The sequence below is a fragment of the Nematolebias whitei genome, chromosome 1 (assembly GCF_014905685.2).
Source record: "Nematolebias whitei isolate Nwh7 chromosome 1, NemWhi1, whole genome shotgun sequence".
NCBI lineage: Eukaryota > Metazoa > Chordata > Actinopteri > Cyprinodontiformes > Rivulidae > Nematolebias > Nematolebias whitei.
In genome coordinates this window covers 93,968,551-93,989,668 of record NC_056498.1, presented here as the reverse complement: position 1 = coordinate 93,989,668, position 21,118 = coordinate 93,968,551, and the positions used below count along the sequence as shown (strand labels likewise).

General features: G+C 44.0%; 1 protein-coding gene across 1 annotated transcript in view; it reads right to left on the bottom strand.

Annotated features, from left to right (window-relative positions):
• Positions 1–12,432: 12,432 nt before the first annotated feature.
• The window catches only part of mtm1 (myotubularin 1), a gene marked incomplete in the record, with an annotated part of 286,925 nt that continues 278,239 nt past the window's right edge, over positions 12,433–21,118 (bottom strand). Inside the window, 1 exon segment of the mRNA XM_037674683.1 lies at positions 12,433–12,633. Coding sequence (XP_037530611.1) covers positions 12,433–12,633 — 201 coding nt within the window.

The following is a 21,118-nucleotide window of genomic DNA, read 5'->3' as shown; positions in this document are numbered from 1 at the left end:
AACGCGCGCTCCCGCGGCGTCAGCAGTTTCACAAGCCTCACAGCGGCTCCGCTCCTTCATCCTCGAAGAAGGTTTTCTGAATTAATACTGTAGCTCGTGGAATCACTCAAAAGTTCACGTGATTCGCAGCCAAGAATGAACGTGTTTCTGCAGACTGAGCCCAGTGGTAACCTCGCCTCACCGATGCCGCGCGTTGCTTCCTGACCGCACCAGTGCCAACGCGTGCCCCCGCGGCAATCCTGGCTTAAGGCGTCGCATGAATGAGGGCACGCACACACGACTCTTCAGAGAACGTCGGCTCATACGTGCACCCACTTCCCGAGCGTTTACACGGAGCAGCTGCATACAACGTGAGCACAACACAGACGAGCTGCGTCCCGCAGCATCAGCAACACACAACGATTTGCATGCTCGGGGACGCGCATGTTTTTTCTTTCTCACTCAGCGCGCACCAGCTCACATCAGCATGCATGTGAGTTTCACAGCATAAATGCGTGCCTGCTTTATAACTTATAAACGGGTGGCAATGAGCGCGCGCTCCAGACGGATGGGCGAACCGTTTTCATCCGGGGATTCACGCTGCAGTACAGCTCAAACCCCGGTGTGGAAAAACTCTGTGACGTTTTCTGTCATTTCTGAACAGATCTCGTCCCCTCTCGCAGAAGCTCAGGAAATTCTGTTTTAAATGTAATTTTTAGAGTCTCAGAAGGAGAGGAAAATGCAAGATCCCTCTCTCATCACTTCCTGGTCCCAACGAACTGGAAAGATGAGATTTATTCTAGATTGTCAATTTCTGAACTGTGAGAAACAACACTCCATTATGCGCCCGAGCCGCTCTAATTCTGCTTTATCTGGACACCTGCTGCTGCTGAGCAGTTTGTACAGACAGGTGGCAGCAGTGCAACTCATGTGAACCGGTTGAGTGATATCAGCTGTTTTCCGTCAGCAGACCTACGTCACACATGTCAGTTTCTCACAGAGGCACGCACATTTAACAAGCTGTGGGGGTACTGTGGTTCTCCACACAGCAGCTCATTTAAATGTTTTTTTGGAGTGTCGCACGGGCTCTTTGAATGTGACTCAACAATGACCTTGAGCTGTAGAATCATCAGGATTTTTTGATTCACACAGACAGCAAGTGACTGTTTATTATCCTGATGCATGCTCAATAATCCAGGTAGAAAAATCCAAAAAAGTTCAATCTGGTCCTCTGGACATTCAAAAAAACAAAAAACAAAACAAAGCAAAAAAATCTAGAAACGTTTCGTCTCTCATCCAAGAGACTTCCTCAGTCTGAGGTTCTGTTTTCAGCTCAGTCTCTTAAATAGCACCTTCTCAGAGTGGATCAACCAGTTTGCTGCTGACAACCAGCTGGTTGGATCAGCTGGTTTTGGTTGTCTGGTTGATCCACTCTGAGAAGGTGCTATTTAAGAGACTGAGCTGAAAACAGCACCTCAGACTGAGGAAGCCTCTTGGATGAGAGACGAAACGTTTCTAGATTTTTTTGCTTTGTTTTGTTTTTTGTTTTTTTGAATGTCCAGAGGACCAGATTTAACTTTTTTGGATGACTGTTTATTACATACTGGCAGGAGATGTATGCGCTCAACCCATGTGCCACATTGTGAGACAGATGCTGTGTGGGGCACACCCAATCTGCTCTCCATTGGAGTAGGGTACATCTCACGCATTACGAACAGGGGGCGGATGTGATGTCCAAAGACAGTCCTTTGCGGCACGGGGACCTGGGACCTTCCACCCAGAGCTATGGCTCAGACACGGCAGAAATCCTGCCAGCACCTGTGGACGTGTAGCAACGCTCAATGTCAATTATAATTATCGTGGAGCCACGGGACGATCCACGGGACGATCCACCGCTGGGTGGACGTGCCTGCTCACAGCCTGTGGTCGTAATGCTTTTTCACCTTCTTCTCTCCCTCTGATATCACGGTTTTCTGAACCGAGCTCAGGAGGAGGGACTGGCAGCTCCTCTGCCCCAGGTACGTGAATGCATCATGGTTCCCAGGCCTACTTCATTTGTTATCAGGGCGCTCGTGGAACCTGCCGTGGAGGGAGGATGTTCTCCTCCAGGCGGGAGGAACGATCAGGAATTAATCAGAATAGGCCAGCACCTGTGGTCTGGCCGCTGTGGGGATCTTTTTGAGGAGATGGATCTCTTTCAAGATGTAGTGCGTACAATTCAGGAGTCACGTGCTGCAACCACCACAGCGCTGTTCACATCAAGTGGTCAGTTTTATTTTTTTCAATGCTGCTGTACAGAGAAAGGCGTAGAGGCCACTTCATGTCCACTGGACGACATGCTGTCCTTTTCTGCAGCAGTCGATGGACAGAAATCTGGTGACGATTATCGTATGCTACAGCATGTTTTCTTCTTGTCTCAAAGTTGTCGGAGACAGAACAACCTTTAATCATCCTCTGACAGAGCATTTTGATTCAGATTGAAATAGCAGCTGTGGGCCTGTTTGTGACACGAGAAAACGCTCAGTGTCAATTATGCGTTTCTCTGAGCCCACGAGATGAACCACCACTGGGGGTGGATGCGTTTGCCCACAGCCCATGGCCCAAAATGCTTCTGTACGCGTTTTTCTCCACCTCCCCTGATTTTACGGTTCTTGAACCGAGTTCAGGAGGAGGGATTGACAGCTCTCCTGGTGGCCCCGAACGCGTGAGCGCACCATGGTTCCCAGTCCTGCAACGCCTGCTGTCGGGGTGCCCGTGGAAACTGCCGTGGAGGGAGGACGCTCTCCTCCAGGCAGGAGGAGCGACCAGGACTTACCCAGAAATAGGCCAGCACCTGTGGGTCTGGCCGCTGAACGGATCCGCTTAGAGAAGATGGGTCTCCCACAGGATGTAGTGCGCACAATTCTGTTTTCACGTGCTACATCTACCACAGCGCTGTACACATCAAGCGGACAGCTTTTCAGCGCTGGTGTACAGAGAAGTGTGTAGAGGCCTCCTCATGCCCATTACGTGGCATGCTGTCCTTTCTGCAGCAGCTGATGGACAGAAATTTGGCGTCCAGCACGATTAAAACGTACGCTGCAGCCATCTCTTCCTGCCACGAAGGTTTCGGAGACAGAACAGGTTTTAATCATTCGCTGATGAAGCGTTTTCTAAAAGGTGTACAGAGATGCAGGCCTGTTTCACACCCACTTGTTCCACAGTGGGATTTAATACTGGTCCTGCAGGTCCTGATCAAAGCTCCATTTGAGTCTTTGGATCAGGTTCCACTTAAATTCTTGTCTCTTTAAACAGCCCTACTGCTGGCTTTAACATCCGCTAAGAGAGTGAGTGATTTATCTGCCCTCTCTGTCGCTCCGTCATGTCTCAGAATTTAGGCTTACGGCAGCTCAGCTGATTTAAGACCAAACCCAGCTTTTATGCCTAAAACATCACGAGCTCTTTTAAATCAAGAGCAATATCGTTGAAGGGATCCCCCCCTTCACACACAGATCAGAAGAAGTAGTGTCTTTTCATCTCCTCTGTCCTGTGCGGGCGTTGTCGTGTTATATAGCGTGCACAGCTGCAATGTGTCAACATTTGTTTGTGCATTACAGAGATGCATCTGCAGGTCGCCCATTATCTACCCAGCGCTTGTCACACTGGCTGTGTGAGGCCATTTCTGAAGCCTACAGAGCATCAGATTTGGAGCCTCCTGTCAACCTCAGAGCACACTCGACCAGGGGTATCGCATCTTCGACTGCTTTGCATAATGGTATGTCAATGCAGGACATTTGGCACTACGGCTGCGTGGTCAACACCCTGCTCATTTATTCGCTTTTATCTAGGTGATGTGACGGCTCGTTCCATGACACATTCTGTCTTTAGTCTTTTACAGAATGAATATTGTTGTTTCATGGAACTCTGTTTTACTCACATCTGTCTGCATGCATTACAGTGTGAGATGTTATCAGTCACAAGTTGTGATTGTTATTTTGGTTCTATTGTCACTAATCAGTTCACGACTATTGTTACCAATCAGTTCATTTGATTAATAATCTGCTCTCCTGTTGTTATTAATCTGTTCATACGGTTCAGCCGTAAACCGGTTGGTTCATGGCTCTTTTCAGCTTTTTTCCCTCCCCGTTGAAGTTTTCCGGGGCGTTCATGCATTCAGAATGCAGTTACACAACATGCGTCTGTGCATGGCACGCATAATTACGCAATGCGTAATTACACACATGGGGAGCTGAGTGACAAGACGTTTTTTGGGCAAGCTTCTGCTTCATACGGTGTTCGAATGGACCCAGTGAGGCGAGGACAACATCCGCTTCGCCCTTAACCCACTAAGCGACAGATCTTAAAGGGCGAAGCCTATACGAAATAGAACGTTGGTTACGTACTGTAACCCCAGATTCTATGAGTATAGACGTAGCCCTTTAAGCGTCGGGCCTCACTGGCTCCTAAATGGCTGAAAAAAAAAGCTATTTTTGGGAGCCGATTTCCCGCTCTTAACGTAATTTATACGGACCGGGTGGGGCCTACATAGCAGGTGGGCGTGGACTAAATTTCTCAGTGCAATGCTTCGCATAATGGGATAAACCACTAAGCGACAGCTCTTAAAGGGCTACGCCTATACTCATAGAAGCTGGTGTTACAGTACGTAACCAACGATCTCTATCATAGACTAAATAAATGCCTATCGTTTCTACTGTGTACTATATATATGGCGCATTCCTACATTGGACTGGCCTGAATGACTATCGGCGGGGCTTATTTTATACACCAGTTGATGCCGGAACACAAACAGCAGGTGGTACGGCACGGAGGGTGCGAAGGGGCACGAGGGGGGGGGGGTGTTCTGTGGGTCCTCCCCCATAAAATTTGGAATAAAAGAGATGTCATTTCATGCATTTTGGTGCATTTTAACAGGTTGTTAAACATCTGTAAACATTTGATTAAATTGATTAAAACAGGTCTCTCTTGTAAATGACTAGGCTCAATGAGACTGACAACCTGTATAAATAAAGTCTAAAAAAGTTAAGTCTGGTCCTCTGGACATTCAAAACACAAAACAAAACAAAACAAAACAATTGTAGAAACGTTTCGTCTTTCATCCGAAAGACTTATTCAGTCTGAGGAGCTGTATTCAGCCAAAACTAGCTGTTCACATGATTAAGGAGGACCATCAGCCTAACAATGGATGGTTAGCACCCTGATGGCTGTTTGCTATTCACAGGGGGCTGAGTGATACTAGCAATAACAGCACTGTAAGAGGGGGACAGTTGAACACGGAGGCTTCCACCCCTGTTTAATGATAGACGATTTCTTTTCACAAAGATGGCCTCCTTTACTCCTCTCTCAAACCATCGTTCTTCTCTATCAAGGATGTGAACATCTTCATCCCTGAACGAGTGGCCTGGAGATGAGTGTAGACCGCAGAGTCCTGGCCTGATTGTGTTGCTCTTCTGTGCTGGGCCATCCTTTTGGCCAGTGGCTGTTTAGTTTCCCTAATGTAAAACTGATAACCCTCCTGACACTGACCAGCATACACAACATTACTCTGTTTGTGCCGGGGGACTGGATCTTTGGGATGAACCAGTCTTTGCTGTAATGTATTTTGGGGTTTTAAAGCCACTGGGACATTGTGTTTAGAAAATAAATGTCTCAATTTCTCTGAAACTCCCGCAACATATAGAATGGCCCCTGGTCTGGGTCTGGTTTCATCCTTTTCACCTGATGGCTGGCTGGAGTCCTGTTTGGTTTTCTTCTCTGCTTTCAGGAAGGCCCAGTTAGGATATCCACATTGCTCTAGAGCCTGTCTTGTGTGGGATTTCTCCTTCTGCCTGGCTCCTGAGTTAGTGAGGACGCTGTCTGCTCTGTGGTACAGAGTCCTGATGACTCCTAACTTGTGCTCCAGAGAATGATGGGAGTCAAACTGCAAATACTGGTCTGTGTAGGTGGGTTTGCGGTACACCTCAGTTTGCAAATGTCCTCCAGCAGAAACTGAGACCTCACAGTCCGAGAAAGCCAACCTGCCATCTTTTACATTTTCTCATGTGATCTTGATATATTTATCCACAGAGTTGATGTGATCAGTGAAATGTTTGACTTCCTGAGATTTAATTTTAACCCAGGTATCATCTAACTAACGTCCCAGTGGCTTTTAAACCCCAAAACAAATTACGGCAAAGACTGGTTCATCCCAAATATCCAGACCCCCGGCACAAACAAATATATATGCTGTTCACTGTCAGGAGGGTGATCAGTCTTACATCAGGGAAACTAAACAGCCACTGGCCAAAAGGATGGCCCAGCACAGAAGAGCAACAACATCAGGTCAGGACACTGCAGTCTACACTCATCTCCAGGCCAGAGGTCACTCTTTCATGGATGAAGATGTTCACATCCTTGATAGAGAGGAACAATGGTTAGAGAGAGGAGTAAAGGAGGCCATCTTTGTGAAAAGAAATTGTCCATCATTAAACAGAGGAGGAGGCCTCCATGTTCAACTGTCCCCCTTTTACAATGCTGTTATTGCTAGTATCACTCAACCCCCTGTGAATAGCAAGCAACTATCAGGGTGCGAACGATCCATTGTTAGGCTGATGGTCCTCCTTAATCATGTGAACAGCTAGTTTTGGTTGTCAGCAGCAAACTGGTTGATCCACTCTGAGAAGGTGCTATTTATAAGACTGAGCTGAACATAGCACTTCAGACTGACGAAGCCTTTCGGATGAAAGACAAAACGTTTCTAAAGTTTTTTTGTTTTGTTTTGTTTTTTGAATGTCCAGAGGACCGGACTTAACTTTTTTAGATTTTTCTACCTGGATTATTGAGCATGCATCAGGATATATAAATTTAGGTTGAATTGAAATTACTATTTTAGAGAGCAACAACAATTAACAAGCCTGTGTGTGAATTCAGCTTCATTCTGTCAAGTGTCCTAAACCCCCACCACCCCACCCACCCACCCACACACACATACAGTCTGACCCGAACTCTGCTGAATTCAGTCCTGCGCGTTGTTCTGCTCCACTCTCAATTACCACTGCTTTTCAGGTGCTTGAATCCTCTGTGTCCAGCTAAGGACAATCCATCCATCCATTTATTTTAAATAATAAATTGGACAGTCTTTTCCACATTTTGATCGCTGTTATTTTGACAAATTTGTGCCGTTGTTTTGATACGTGATGTGAATACACATCATGCATTTCCCTCGTTTTTATTTATTTATTTTTATTTTTTTACTGTAAGCTTATTTATTATGCCTGAAATTTTATGCACCGTGGTGCAGGAGTTCTGACACAGCAGTTGTGCGCGCATCCTGCAGAGCTGTCTGGAGACATTGTGCGTAAAACAATCATTGCACACAGATGAAGGTGGATGAAGACGCTCCCCGAGGGACATGCAGTCCGCGTCTCTGCTGACAGGAATGTGGTGCGGCCAGAACATCCACTCCACAGACTGGGCAATGTCTCCTCTCGTTGTATTTTTAATAAGCAATCAAAATAAAAATGCGCAATGACTTAGGCCTTTTAGGGGCGGAGTTGGCGGATCTAATGAAAGAGTTGCCAGATCTGAGTGCTTAAAATGAGAGAGTTCCCGGATCCAGCTCAAATTAACCACATTGGCCAGTGGCCCTCACCCTGACAGTTGTTAAATGCTTCAAAAAACTGGTCATGACCCACATCAAAACAACAACATCAACAAGGACCCTCATCAGCACGCATACCGCGAGAACCGATCAATAGAGGATGCCATCTCCTCTGTGGGCCACACTGCTCTCACCCACCTGGAGCAGAAGGACTCTTATGTCCGTATGCTCTTTGTGGACTTCACGTCTGCCTTCAACACCATGATCCCCCAAACCCTGATGGACAAACTACTCATGCTAGGACTAAGCCTTGTGTTGTGGTTGCTCGCAGCGGGCACCGTCGCAGGAGATGCAGCAGGAGGGGTGGGTTGCTTGTGAAGCTCCGGCCTCACTTCGCCTCTTCTTCGTTCCAGTCTTCGCGCAGGATTCTCAGGAAATACAACTTTGTGGACTTACAATAACCCATGGAATATTCCTACAGTTGGCTACGTGTCATAGATACAGACACCAGCGACTGGGCATTTCCTGGTCTTCAGCATGCAAAAATCTGTAGGCGTGGCAGGGTTCAGGAGAACCTGTGCTCCTTTGGCCGAGCATCCCAGGATAACAACAAGTGCTCTATCCAGATGGCCCTTCTAAACACTAGATCTGTCAAATAAAACTTTTATTCACCACGATTTCTTCTGCTCAAACTCTCTGGACTTTCTGCTGCTGACAGAAACGTGGCTGAGACCAGGTGACAACAGCGCGTTTTCTGAGCTCTACTCATCGAGTTGCTCCTTTTTCAGCTCCCCACACCTGTCAGGCCACGAGGTGGTGTTACCACTATCTATAAAGACAATTTTAAATGCAGACTTCTGCCCACCAACACTTACTCCCCCTTTGAACTTCAGATGTTTGTGATTGAACTCACCCCTAATGTTATGTGCTGTTGCCTATTGCCCACCTAAATATAATAAGGAATTCATCCAAGAATTCTCTGAATTCCTTGCTGATGATATTTCCAACTATGACAGTTTTTTTTAATTTGTGGTGACTTTAATATTCCATGTTTGTTGTCCCACCGACTCATTGGCTTCTGAGTTTTTAAGGCTTTTGGCCTCTTTTTTTTGGCCTCAGCCTCCACCTGTGAGAATTTTCTCGCCTTTTTTATTGATAAAGTTGCATCCGTTAAGACAAGCCACAGGTACACTACTTATGTTTCAGAGTTTTATTTTATCTCTGCTGGTTCTGCTTTATTCAAGCAGTTTGAACCAGTGTCTTATTCCCTCTTGGACAAAATAGTTAAATCTGTTAAACCCACTAACTGCCCCACTGATTTTCTCCCTACTAGATTATTGAAAGAGGTTTTTAATATTGTTGATCATTACCTTCTTCCTTTTTTCAATTCATGTCTGACCCTTGGAATTATGCCTTCTGCTTTTAAACATGCAACGGTCCGCCCCTTTCTCAAAAAAACAAATCTTGATCATTTGGTTTTATCAAATTTTAGACCCATTTCTAATTTACCCTTCCTCTCCAAAGTTTTAGAAAAAAAATTTTATTATGCAAATTCAGCCTTTTTTGGACAAAAGCACATTCCTGGATAAATTTCAATCTGGTTTTAGATCCCGGCATAGCACAGAATCAGCTTTACTGAGAGTTCATAACAACATAGCTCTTTCAGTTGATTCTGGGTGCCCAGTAGCTCTGGTGCTTCTCGACCTTATAGCGGCCTTTGACACTGTGGACCACTCTGTCCTTCTGTCTCACCTCCATTATTTTGTTGGGATTCGTGGCACGGCTCTGAAGTGGTTCATCTCATTTATCTGACAGAACCTGCTCTATCTTGCTCAATGGCTCTTCTTCGTCTACAGCCCCTCTTCTGTGTGCAGATTATGCAGATGATTCGCAAATCTATTTACCATTAAGGCCAGGATCCAGTAACCCAATGCTTTCTCTCTTTGACTACATTTCTGCAATCAAACATTGGCTAAACAAGAACTTCCTGTTTTTAAATGACAATAAAACAGAATGGATTTTATTTGGTGACAAAGATGCAACTGGCCTGGGAAATTTGAATATCAACTTCAGTGACTGTGAAAAACCTCGGGGTGACCTTTGATAAGGCTTTATACTTTGACAAACATATTGCCTCTGTTGTCCAGTCTGGATTTTTTATTTACACTTTAAAAAAAAAAGCCAAACCCGTTTTGAATCGTTGCGAGTTGGAGAAGGCCATTCATGCTTTTATCAGTTCTAAGCTCGATTATTGTAACACACTGTATGTTGGTGTACCTCAGTCATCACTGAGCCACCTCCAACTTGTTCAAAATGCAGCAGCTCGCCTTTTAACCGATAGTCCTTGATGGGACCACATCACACCTGTTTTACTCACACTACATTGGCTTCCTGTCCGTTTTAGAATAGATTTTAAACTTTTATTATTCGTTTTCAAAGCTCTGAATGGCCTCGCTCCTCCTTATATAACAGAGTTGCTAAGTTTCCCCGCCCGCCCCAGGTTTCCGAGATCAGACAGCCAGCTCCTGCTCTCTGTTCCAAGGACAAAATATAAACGCTGGGGTGACTGTGCCTTTTCTGCGGCCGCACCTCGACTATAAAATAAGCTTCCGCTTGATCTACGTCAGATTACTGAACTTGGCTGTTTTAAATCGAAGCTTAAGACTTTTTTATTCCAAACAGGATTTTAGTACTTAAATATGTGGTGACGTTTCTAGTTTTTTTCTTTTTGTTATTTTGTTGTGCTTTTTCTTGCTTTAACTTGTTGCCATTTTAATTACTGTTTTTGTTAAGCACTTTGGTTCCCATCACCGTGGTTGTGTAAAGCGTTATACAAATAAATAAATGAAATGAAATAAGCCCATCCATTTGCAACTGGGTACTAGGCGTTTTAACAAACAGACAGGAGTCAGTGAGGATCAACAACTTCTCCTCCACCATAACCCTCAGTACTGGTTCCCCTCAGGGATGTGTGTTGAGCCCTCTCCTGTTTACTCTGCTCACGTATGATTGTGCAGCAACCCATCCAGGCTGTCATATTGTAAAGTTTGCAGATGATACAGTGGTGGTGGGATGCATCACAAACAATGATGCACCCAGCTACAGGCAGGAGGTGGAACACCTGAAGAGCTGGTGCAAAGAAAATAACCTTCACGTCATTGTGAAGAAGACAAAGGAGATGATCGTGGACTTCAGAAGGAACAAACACCCCTACACCCCCATGAACATAAAAAGATCTGCGGTGGAAGTGGTCTCCAACTACAAGTACTTGGGTGTATACCTGAATGACAACCTCAGCTGGGGCAACAACATCACCAGCCTGATCAAGAAAGCTCATCAGAGACTCTACTTCCTCAGACGGCTGAGACGAGCTGGTCTGGGAAGTTCAGTCCTCACCTCCTTCTACAGGTGTGCAGTGGAGAGCATCCTGTGCTCCAGCATCAACGTGTGGCATGGAGGTTGCACAGCTGCAGAAAAAAAAGCTTTGTAGAGAGTGGTGAAGACTGCACAGAAGTCTGTTGGAGTTAGCCTTCCCACCATCACAGATATTTACACCTCCAGATGCAGGAAGAGCACCTGCATCATGAAGGACCCCACTCACCCAGCGCACACACTTTTTGTCCCATGAGCCTTGGGCAGGAGGTTAATGAGCATTAAGTGTAGAACCACTAGACTGAGGAACAGCTTTTACCCTGAGGCTGTTAGACTCATGAATATCTAATCAGTATCATCACTGTGAAAAATTACATCATGTTGCTGCTGATCTGTTTCATGTTGCTGTGTTTATTCGTGCTCATCTGCTCACACAGACTCATGTTCGTGCTGCTGTTCGGCATATTGTTTTTATGCTACTAGTACTTAGTGTATTATTTAGTTGATGTTTTTCTTAGTTCATATTTTAGATGTTATTACAGTTTTTCTTTTACATTTTATTGTTGAATGTAACTGGGACCCTGTGAACATAACCTCGTTCCACCACATGTACCACATGAGATGCGAATGACAAATAAATCTCTCTGTCTGTCTCTGTCTGGCTCACTCAGCAGAAGTCCAGTCCTTTTTGTCTTTAGCCCAGGCGAGGCACTATGCACGATGCTGTCTGTTGTTCAAGAATGGCTTGACACAAGTAATGCGACAGATTAAACCCAAGTCTTGCATATGTATGTGTGTGGTGGTTCTTGAAGCACTGACTCCAGCTGCAGTCCATTCTTTGTGAATCTCTCCCACATTTTGGAATGTGATTTGGTTCACCATCCTCTCCAGGGTGCAGTTATCCCCATTGCTTGTACACTTTTTTCTACCACATCTTTTCCTTCCCTTCACCTCTCTATTAATGTACTTGGAAACAGAGCTCTGTGAACAGCCAGCCTCTTTAGCAATGACCTTTTGTGTCTTGCCCTCCTTGTGCAAGGTGTCAGTGGTCGTTTTTTGGACAACTGTCAAGTCAGCAGTCTTCCCTATGATTGTGTAGCCTACAGAACTAGACTGAGAGACCATTTAAAGGCCTTCGCAGGTGTTTTGAGTTAATTAGTTGATTAGAGTGTGGCACCAGGTGTCTTCAATATTGAACCTGTTCACAATATTCCAGTTTTATGAGATACTGAATTATAATCATCAACATTAAAAGAAATAAACATTTGAAATCTACTGATATAAATCAACTTTTTCATGATATTCTAATTTTATGACCAGCACCTGTATTTGCATATTTTTTTTTATTTAGTGTGCACAGCTTATACTCAGGTGTGCTCTATAGACCTGCAATTATGGTACATTTATTTAAAAATATGGCCACCCACTGAAAACCAAAACTACATGGTTTTTGTTGAAGCCCTGAAGAAAAGGTGCACACTTTGTAAATACAGAACCTGAGTGGATCAGAAAATCACAACTGGGCCTACCTGCTGCTGTATGCGGGGGTTCCAGCGGATGTAGTATGACACCCACAGCTCCAGGTGCCGCATGCTGGCCACAGGGTACAGGACCTGGCCGGGATCCGGGGCGTAGAAGGGGTTCAGATACAAATCCACCTTACTGTTGATCAGAGACCACAGGGACACGGTCTTGAACCGGACCTCCTGCAGCATGGACAGAACAGATATCAGGTCTCTGCTGGCAGCAGACGGGTCAACATGTCTCCAACAGAGCAGCTATAGAAACTGAAGGCTCACAGATACCAGGAACCACGAGTAAACCTGAAGATCCATTTATGTCCACATAACAAAATCAAAACAAAGAATAATGATTATACCTAAAACTAATTAGAATAAATATATGGCTGTGCTTCTGATGGTACTGTGGTAGCTGTTGTGGTTGCTCACATTAACGTGGAATTTATGATACTTTCTCTAAAATAAATTAAAACGTGTGTTCTAAAGCAGCAGGATGAGTCCATGAACAGTGACCAGCACTTTGCATGAGGACATGTCAAACTATGTGGAACTCTGACCTGTTCTACTGTGAAAAAAGCCCTTCACTAACTAAATCCAAAGAATGCTCCAGTCAATCAATGTTCTCTCATGTAAGGAATGAAAATATTCTGAAATCAAGCTGAACAAATAAACCATCATTGATGGATTGAAGAAATGTGTCGTAAATCCTGTTAATATTTCAAACTGACAACAAATGCCAAGATGGCCGCACTCAGCCAGGCTGCAGCTTCTCAGGCTCTCGGTGGAAACCCAGTTTTTCTTAAGCCCACAGTATACTCCCACGTACGTCCGTTCACGCGTACATACGCGTGTACTGTACGCAGAGGGTTCAGACTTCATACTTGAGCGTACACCCTGAGCAGCTGCAGTCAGCTCCACAGACAAGGGGCGTTTACCTTCGTGACAAATTGAGGTCGCTGATTGGTCATTTGCTGCCACGCCTACTGGATTGATTGACAGGTCAGAAAGAAAGAAAAAAGTGCTGGCAGCCTCAGTCGCAGCAGTGTTCTGTGTTTATAAGTTGTTAATAAAAAGATCTAAAAAAATAAAAAAAATAAAAAAACAGGGAGCGCTGGTCCTACAGCTCACACATCAGACCAGCCCACCAGGAAATCTCCAGACCCTCCCGCAGCCATGCTGGACCTGAGTTTAATTCGCTCGTGACAAATTCCTTAATTTCTCACCATTTCAGTCATGGGATCAACGGAGGAAGAAGAGATTACTTGCCTCTTGGTAAAAAAACAAAAGAAAAGGCCAGATAAGGGATGAAGAAGGGGAATTTAATACATTGGTGTTGCATACAAAACAGGGGAATGGTGGCGCAGAGGTTAGAGAAAGTGGGCCTGTGATCGGAAGATCGCCGGTTCAAGCCCCGGTACCGACAACATCAAAAATATGGGTGGGGTAGGTGAAGCCCCCACACTTGCACCCACCCTAATTCGTCCCACTCTGGGCCCTTGAGCAAGGCCCTTAAACCCCACCATCTGCTCCTCCGGATGTCCTAGATAGCAGCTCTCTGCTCCACACAGAGGGATGTGGTAGCTTGGTGGTCTGTGGTTGTGTCAGGAAGGGCATCTGGCGTAAAAATAACTGCCAAGTAGGAATGTGCGATATATACGGTACACGGTAGAAACAATAGAAATTTAGCCTACGATAGAGATCTGTCTTCTACCAGCTAACCGCAGTAATGCTGTGTCTGAAGTAAAATCAGAGTTGTCAGTTTAATCGTTACTTTTTTTTAGTGTGCGTAAGTAGCGTTAAAGTCTTTTATTCGAGAGCTAAGTAGCAAAGCTACAAGCTAACTTCAGCCGGCTTGCCATAGTGTTGCTGTATTCTGACGCATGCGCAAAACGCTGTGTTCCGTCGAAAGTTTTTTTTTTCCCCCGTCAAAAGTTAAAGTAAGCGTTGGTCAGCTTTAGAGAAACCTGCTCTCTGATATGTGAAAAGAATGTCGTGTTGTGTGATTTTACTGCGAGACCCTCTAGTCAAAGCCAGACTCATTTTATGTCAGCTCTCCATTAAAGCAGAAGGAGGCGCCCACTAGAGGATTGGAGGGTGAAGTGTTTCAGTGTAAAATTCTGCTCTGTTGCTGTTCATTTATTAAATAAGACTGGAAACTGTTAAGAGTTAACAACATATTGTTTTGTTTAAAACATGTGGCTAAAATTACATTTGATATCTTTTGCACTATTTTGCACTAAAGAAAGAAGCCTAATACTTGATTTGTTTATTATTTAAAAACTCTCTGGACCTAGTAGTGGAATTTTCTCAATTCAAATTAAATGAAGGCAAAAGGACACCCTACGCTTTTTTTAGCAAGTTTTATACCAAAAACATATCGCGATATATATCGTTATCGCCACACTTCACAATACATATCGTGATATGAATTTTATGCCATATCATACATTCCTACTGCCAAGTCTTCGTGCAACTTAGTTCGCTGTGGCGATCCCTGAAGAAGGGAGCAGCCGAAAGAAAAACAAGGTGTCGCATACAAAACAGTCTGTCGCTGGGCAGTTTATTATAAGCTTTATTATCATTGCACCGAGATACAACAAGAACATGTACATACAGCCATACAGCCATCTGAAAGATGGACAGAGTGCACAAAGCTGCTGCTAGAAAGCGCGGCCTTATTATTTTTCAGAATACATTTTTTTTTTAGATAGAAAAATGGGCAAGCAATTAGGATGGGATAGTGGCATTACAAAAAAATATATTCACACTTTGTCCTAACAGGACATGATTTAAGACATCAAAAAACTCTGCCAGCAAGCACATTTATGAACACGTTACATATGCATTTACGACATGAAGCACTAACAGATAGTCCATTGTCCTGATAAGATGATGGTTAGCCGGCACATTTCTGATAAACCTCCATGGGGGGGTGAGGGTGCGATAGACAAGGCTTTTCCTTTGTTTACACATTTCCCAGGAGAAATTGATAAGTCGGCCTGTTTTGAGGCAATTGTTGATTTATTCAGGCAGACAATTTCTTTCCTTGTCAGCTTTCGAGTCTGTACTGATACTTCCAAGGTCCGAAATGGCCAGATTAGGGTGCATTCTACTGGTCTGTGCTTACGAGCCTCTTAAAGGTCATTTCCATGCTGACGAATCCCAAAGCCACAGGTGGCCTGCAATTCAAATCAATTCCAACTTACGGTTTCACTCGTAATCAGCTGATTTTGAGTCATCCAAGCACGAACCAGACCTTCACTTAGGCAGCAGCCAGACGAGGTCCAAATTAGCTGCGGCCTTCTTCTTTGTATGTTGATAAACCAGGATCTAGACTATCCAAAAACAGGAAATCTGTTATCATAAATCCAATTATATGCAATTCTGATGTTTTTGTTCGATGGCAGAGGAAGACACCCCCCCACCCCCCCAAAGATATATCCAGCTGCATGCGTATCGTCCGAGCAGATAAGGCTTCTCCAGGACTCTGTCGCTTTGTTGAAAAGATTTTGTCATTTGCATGGAAATTCCAGTTTGTCAGATCCAAAACAGTAGTCATCATTTTGGAAGATGTGTAAAAATAGGAGTTGCTCCGATACACAGACACGAGAGCAAAAAAGCAGGAGAACAGGGAGCAGGAAGAAACGCGTGCGCCTCGTTAGAGCCAGTGAACAACAATAACAAAAAAAAAGAAAACCAACATGCTGGACTCAGCCTTCCAGCTGGATGACATAATTTTTTTTGTGCAGATCGCTGCAGCGAGCTAACGGGGAAGGCACGGGGAGGCGGAGTATGTATACGTAAACAGTTCCTGTTCCAAGGCTTTAGAACAACTGTGAAATGTCGATCACATTATTTACCTCGAGAGTTTTCGGAGGAGTATATCACTGTTGTCTATATAGCCCCAGATTGTAATGCTAAAGAAACACTGTGGGAGCTAAATCAAGGAACAAGGTTTCTTTATTGTTGTTTGCACCACATGCGGTACATGTGGTGGAATGAAACTGTGTACACAGGGTCCCAGCTACATCCAACACAAGTATAAATTGTAAAGAAAAACAGTAATAAGATCTAAGATATGAACTAGAAAATGCAAAACTAAGAATATGCTAAGCACTAATAGTACAAAAATACTACGCCGAACAACAGCAACATGAACTTGAGTCTGTGTGAACAGATGAGTATGAATGAATACAGCAGCATGGACAAAATCAGCAGCATGAGATCAGCAACATGGATAGTCAGCAGTGCATATCAACAATAAAGTGGCATTAAAGTGATTTTTTTCACAGTGATAATTCTGATTATGGATTCATGAGTAACATCTTCAGGGCAGAAGCTGTTCCTCAGTCTAGTGGTTCTACACTTAATGTGACTCAACCTCCTGCCTGAGTGGAGCGAGCCAAAAACTGAGTGTGCTGGGTGAATGGGGTCCTTCATGATGCAGAGGCTGACTCCAATGGTCTTCTGTGCAGCCTTCACCACTCTCTGCAAAGCTTTTCTTTCTGCAGCTGTGCAGCCTCCATGCCACACGATGTTGGAGCACAGGATGCTCTCCACTGAACACCTGTAGAAGGAGGTGAGGACTGAGCTTCCCAGACCAGTTCACCTCAGCTGTCTGAGGAAGTAGAGTCTCTGATGTGTTTTGTTGATCAGGCTGGAAGTGTTGATGCCCCAGCTGAGGTTGTCGTTCAGGTGCACACTCAAGTACTTGTAGCTGGAGACCATTTTCACCACAGATCATTCTATATATTCATTATATATTTATAATTTTATTTTAAATTTCAGTTCATGTTCTTTTTTATGATTGTCTTTTCAAGTCAGTTTATTTATATAGCGCCAAGTCACAACAGAAGTCATTTCAGGGCACTGTACAGAAACATTAAAATAGGTTAACAGAAACATTCAATTATAAAAAATAATAATATAAGACTATATGAGCAGACTGCTTTGAATTTAACTCAAATCAAAGAACTCATCTTGAGCTGATAAATATCTCCTGGAGGGTAAATGTAAACTATATCTTGGCTGCAAATATTCAATCAAGCTGTGAAGCAGGCAGTCAGGTTTCAGTCAGCCACGCTCAGTCTGTCCCTCCTCCAAGACAGGCAGACTGAGCGCAGCTGACTGAAATAAGACTGTCTGCTTCGGATTGAATGAGAGAAACACACCGCTGAAGCCACGGAGCTCAAACGCCCAACGTAAAACTAACGTTACCGCAGTGCCTGGCTAAACAATCCCTGTGCTCTTAAATGTGGTGCTTTTTCAAATGTTTATTAAGTTTGATATATTGTAGGTCGCGACCGAGCTTCCCCCTCTTGGTACAGCGGCTCTGCAGACATTGCACGTTGATGTCTTGGGGTGTTTAGTGTAAAATACTTCCACACAGTGGACACGTTACGATGAAAAGTCGGTTAGCCGTTAGCAACAGTGCTGCTCAGGAGCACTCAGGAGTGCTGAGGATGGAGGGACAGATGGCCTTATGCACGGAGATTCTGTGCAGAGTCCTTCTCTCCTCCTCCTCCTCTACAAATATTGTCCCTACTCAGTGGGGCTGCGCACTGAAAAACACTCCCTCTCCCCTCCTCTCAGACCCCCGAAACAGAAACGATCATTTATTCAAGAGAATAAATAAATGCCTGTGGACAGTGCACGTTACGCACAGAAACGTCTCCAGACAGCTCTAGCGTGCGCACAACATCAGCACGTGTCTGAACTCCTGCTACATTTCAGACATAATAAATAAAAAAAGCTAACTGTAAAAAATAAGTTAAAAATATAAAGATAGAAATGTTTGATGTGTTATTCACAAAATACGTTACGTTTCAAAACAACAGCGCTAATTTGTCAAAATAACAGCAATCAAAATGTCAAAAAGACAGTCCCATTTACCAAAAAAGTCCATGCTCAATAATCCAGGTACACAATCCAACAATTTTCAGTCAGGTCATCTCAACAGTTTATTTTTTTGTGAAACGTTTTGCCTTCCATCCAGAAGGCTTCATCAGTCAAAGAAACACAACACAAAACTGATTCTTCCCCCAAACAGCTTACTCCAAAGTGGAACAAACCAGTTATGTTGGTGCTAAGATGGTGTCTTTGGCATGCCCCCTCCTGTTGCTTGCCCTCTTCCTCGTCAACAGTCATGTCAAACTGGTTGAAAACCTTGAGTGATGAAACGTTTCAGCAAAAAAGAAACTGTCCAGATGACCTGACTGAAAATTGTTGGAAAGTCCTATTTACTTTAATAAAAATGGATGGATTGTCCTTAGTTGGATAACAGAGAAGCCTTCACAGGTGCTCACATTCCATGTCCCAAGAGCCAGCTGAGTCAGAGCACCAAGGTCCCCTCCTTCGGCCACTGCCCATGGCATCACGCACCCAACTTTTATGGCCCTTCCTGCAGGTGGTGGGTCCACAGAAAGGCAAACCCATGCTTCTCCTTGGGGCTGAGCTCGACCAGGCCCCATGGGTAGTGACTTGGTTACCAGGCGCTCGCCAATGAGCCCCTCCCCAGGCCTGGCTCCAAGGTGGGGCCCCGGTAACCCACATCCGGGCAAGAGACACCAAGTTCCTTGCTGTGTCATGTCCAAAAAAATCTTTTTTTTTTTAGATGGCCTCCCTTCTCCCCTTACAGCCATCCTCTCCACACCATTATTATGAAATATTTATTCTAGTGATCATCTAGTGTAGGTTTTTTTTTATTTTTTATAATAGGATAGAAAGAAGGAAAAGACAAAGTAAGACTCCAAAATATAAGAAATATACACAAAGAGAGCACACGGCAAAACACCCAGCCACTGTCTGTTCACCTGCAAAGAACATGACAAAACACAGCAACAAAATACATATGTATAAAGAACTTAAAATATTCATGGCTTTGCAGTAAGATTCCATAAATATATATACCCATACCTACGCCTATATACATACATACATACACATGAATATACATTCATATACATATCTATATATCTACATATAAAGCCTACATAAGCATCCCTGCATCTACAGGTCCTTCTCAAAAAATTAGCATATTGTGATAAAGGTCATTATTTTCCATAATGTAATTATAAAAATGAAACTTTCATATATTTCAGATTCATTGCACACCAACTGAAATATTTCAGGTCTTTAATTGTTTTAATACTGATGATTATGGCATGCAGCTCATGAAAACCCAAAATGCCTGTCTCAAAAAAATTAGCATATCATGAAAAGGTTCTCTAAACAAGTTATTAACCTAACCATCTGAATCAACGACGTGACTCTAAACACCTGCAAAAGATTCCTGAGGCTTTTAAAAACTCCCAGCCTTGTTCATTACTCAAAACCGCAATCATGGGTAAGACTGCCGACCTGACTGCTCTCCAGAAGGCCATCATTGACACCCTCAAGCAAGTGGGTAAGACACAGAAAGAAATTGCTGAACGAATAGGCTGTTCCCAGAGTGCTGTATCAAGGCACCTCAGTGGGAAGTCTGTGGGAAGGGAAAAGTGTGGCAGAAAACGCTGCACAACGAGAAGAGGTGACCGGACCCTGAGGAGGATTGTGGAGAAGGGCCGATTCCAGACCTTGGGGGACCTGCGGAAGCAGTGGACTGAGTCTGGAGTAGAAACATCCAGAGCCACCGTGCACAGGCGTGTGCAGGAAATGGGCTACAGGTGCCGCATTCCCCAGGTCAAGCCACTTTTGAACAAGAGACTGAGTCAGAAGCTTCTCACCTGGGACTGCTGCTGAGTGGTCCAAAGTTATGTTCTCTGATTACAGTAAATTTTGCATTTCCTTTGGAAATCAAGGTCCCAGAGTCTGGAGGAAGAAAGGAGACACAGAATTCACATTGCTTGAGGTCCAGTGTCAAGTTTCCACAGTCACTGGGGTGTCATGTCATCTGCTGGTGTTGGTCCACTGTGTTTTATCAAGGGCAGGGTCAATGCAGCTAGCTATCAGGAGATTTTGGAGCACTTCATGCTTCCATCTGCTGAAAAGCTTTATGGAGACGAAGATTTCATTTTTCAGCACCACCTGGCACCTGCTCACAGTACCAAAACCACTGGTAAATGGTTTACTGACCATGGTATTACTGTGCTCAATTGGCCTGCCAACTCTCCTGACCTGAACCCCATAGAGAACCTGTGGGATATTGTGAAGAGAAAGTTGAGAGACGCAAGACCCAACACTCTGGATGAGCTTAAGGCCGCTATCGAAGCATCCTGGGCCTCCATAACACCTCAGCAGTGCTACAGGCTGATTGCCTCCATGCCACGCCACATTGAAGCAGTCATTCATGCAAAAGGATTCCCGACCAAGTATTGAGTGCATAACTGAACATGATTATTTGAAGGTTGGCGTTTTTTGTATTAAAAACACTTGTCTTTCATTGGTGGGATGAAATAGGCTAATTTTTTGGGACAGGCATTTTGGGTTTTCATGAGCTGTATGCCATAGTCATCAGTATTAAAACAATTAAAGACCTGAAATATTTCAGTTGGTGTGCAATGAATCTGAAATATATGAAAGTTTCATTTTTATCATTACATTATGGAAAACAATGACCTTTATCACAATATGCTAATTTTTTGAAAAGGACCTGTATATATACATATATATACATACATACATACATATACATATACATACATACATATATATACATATACATACATACATA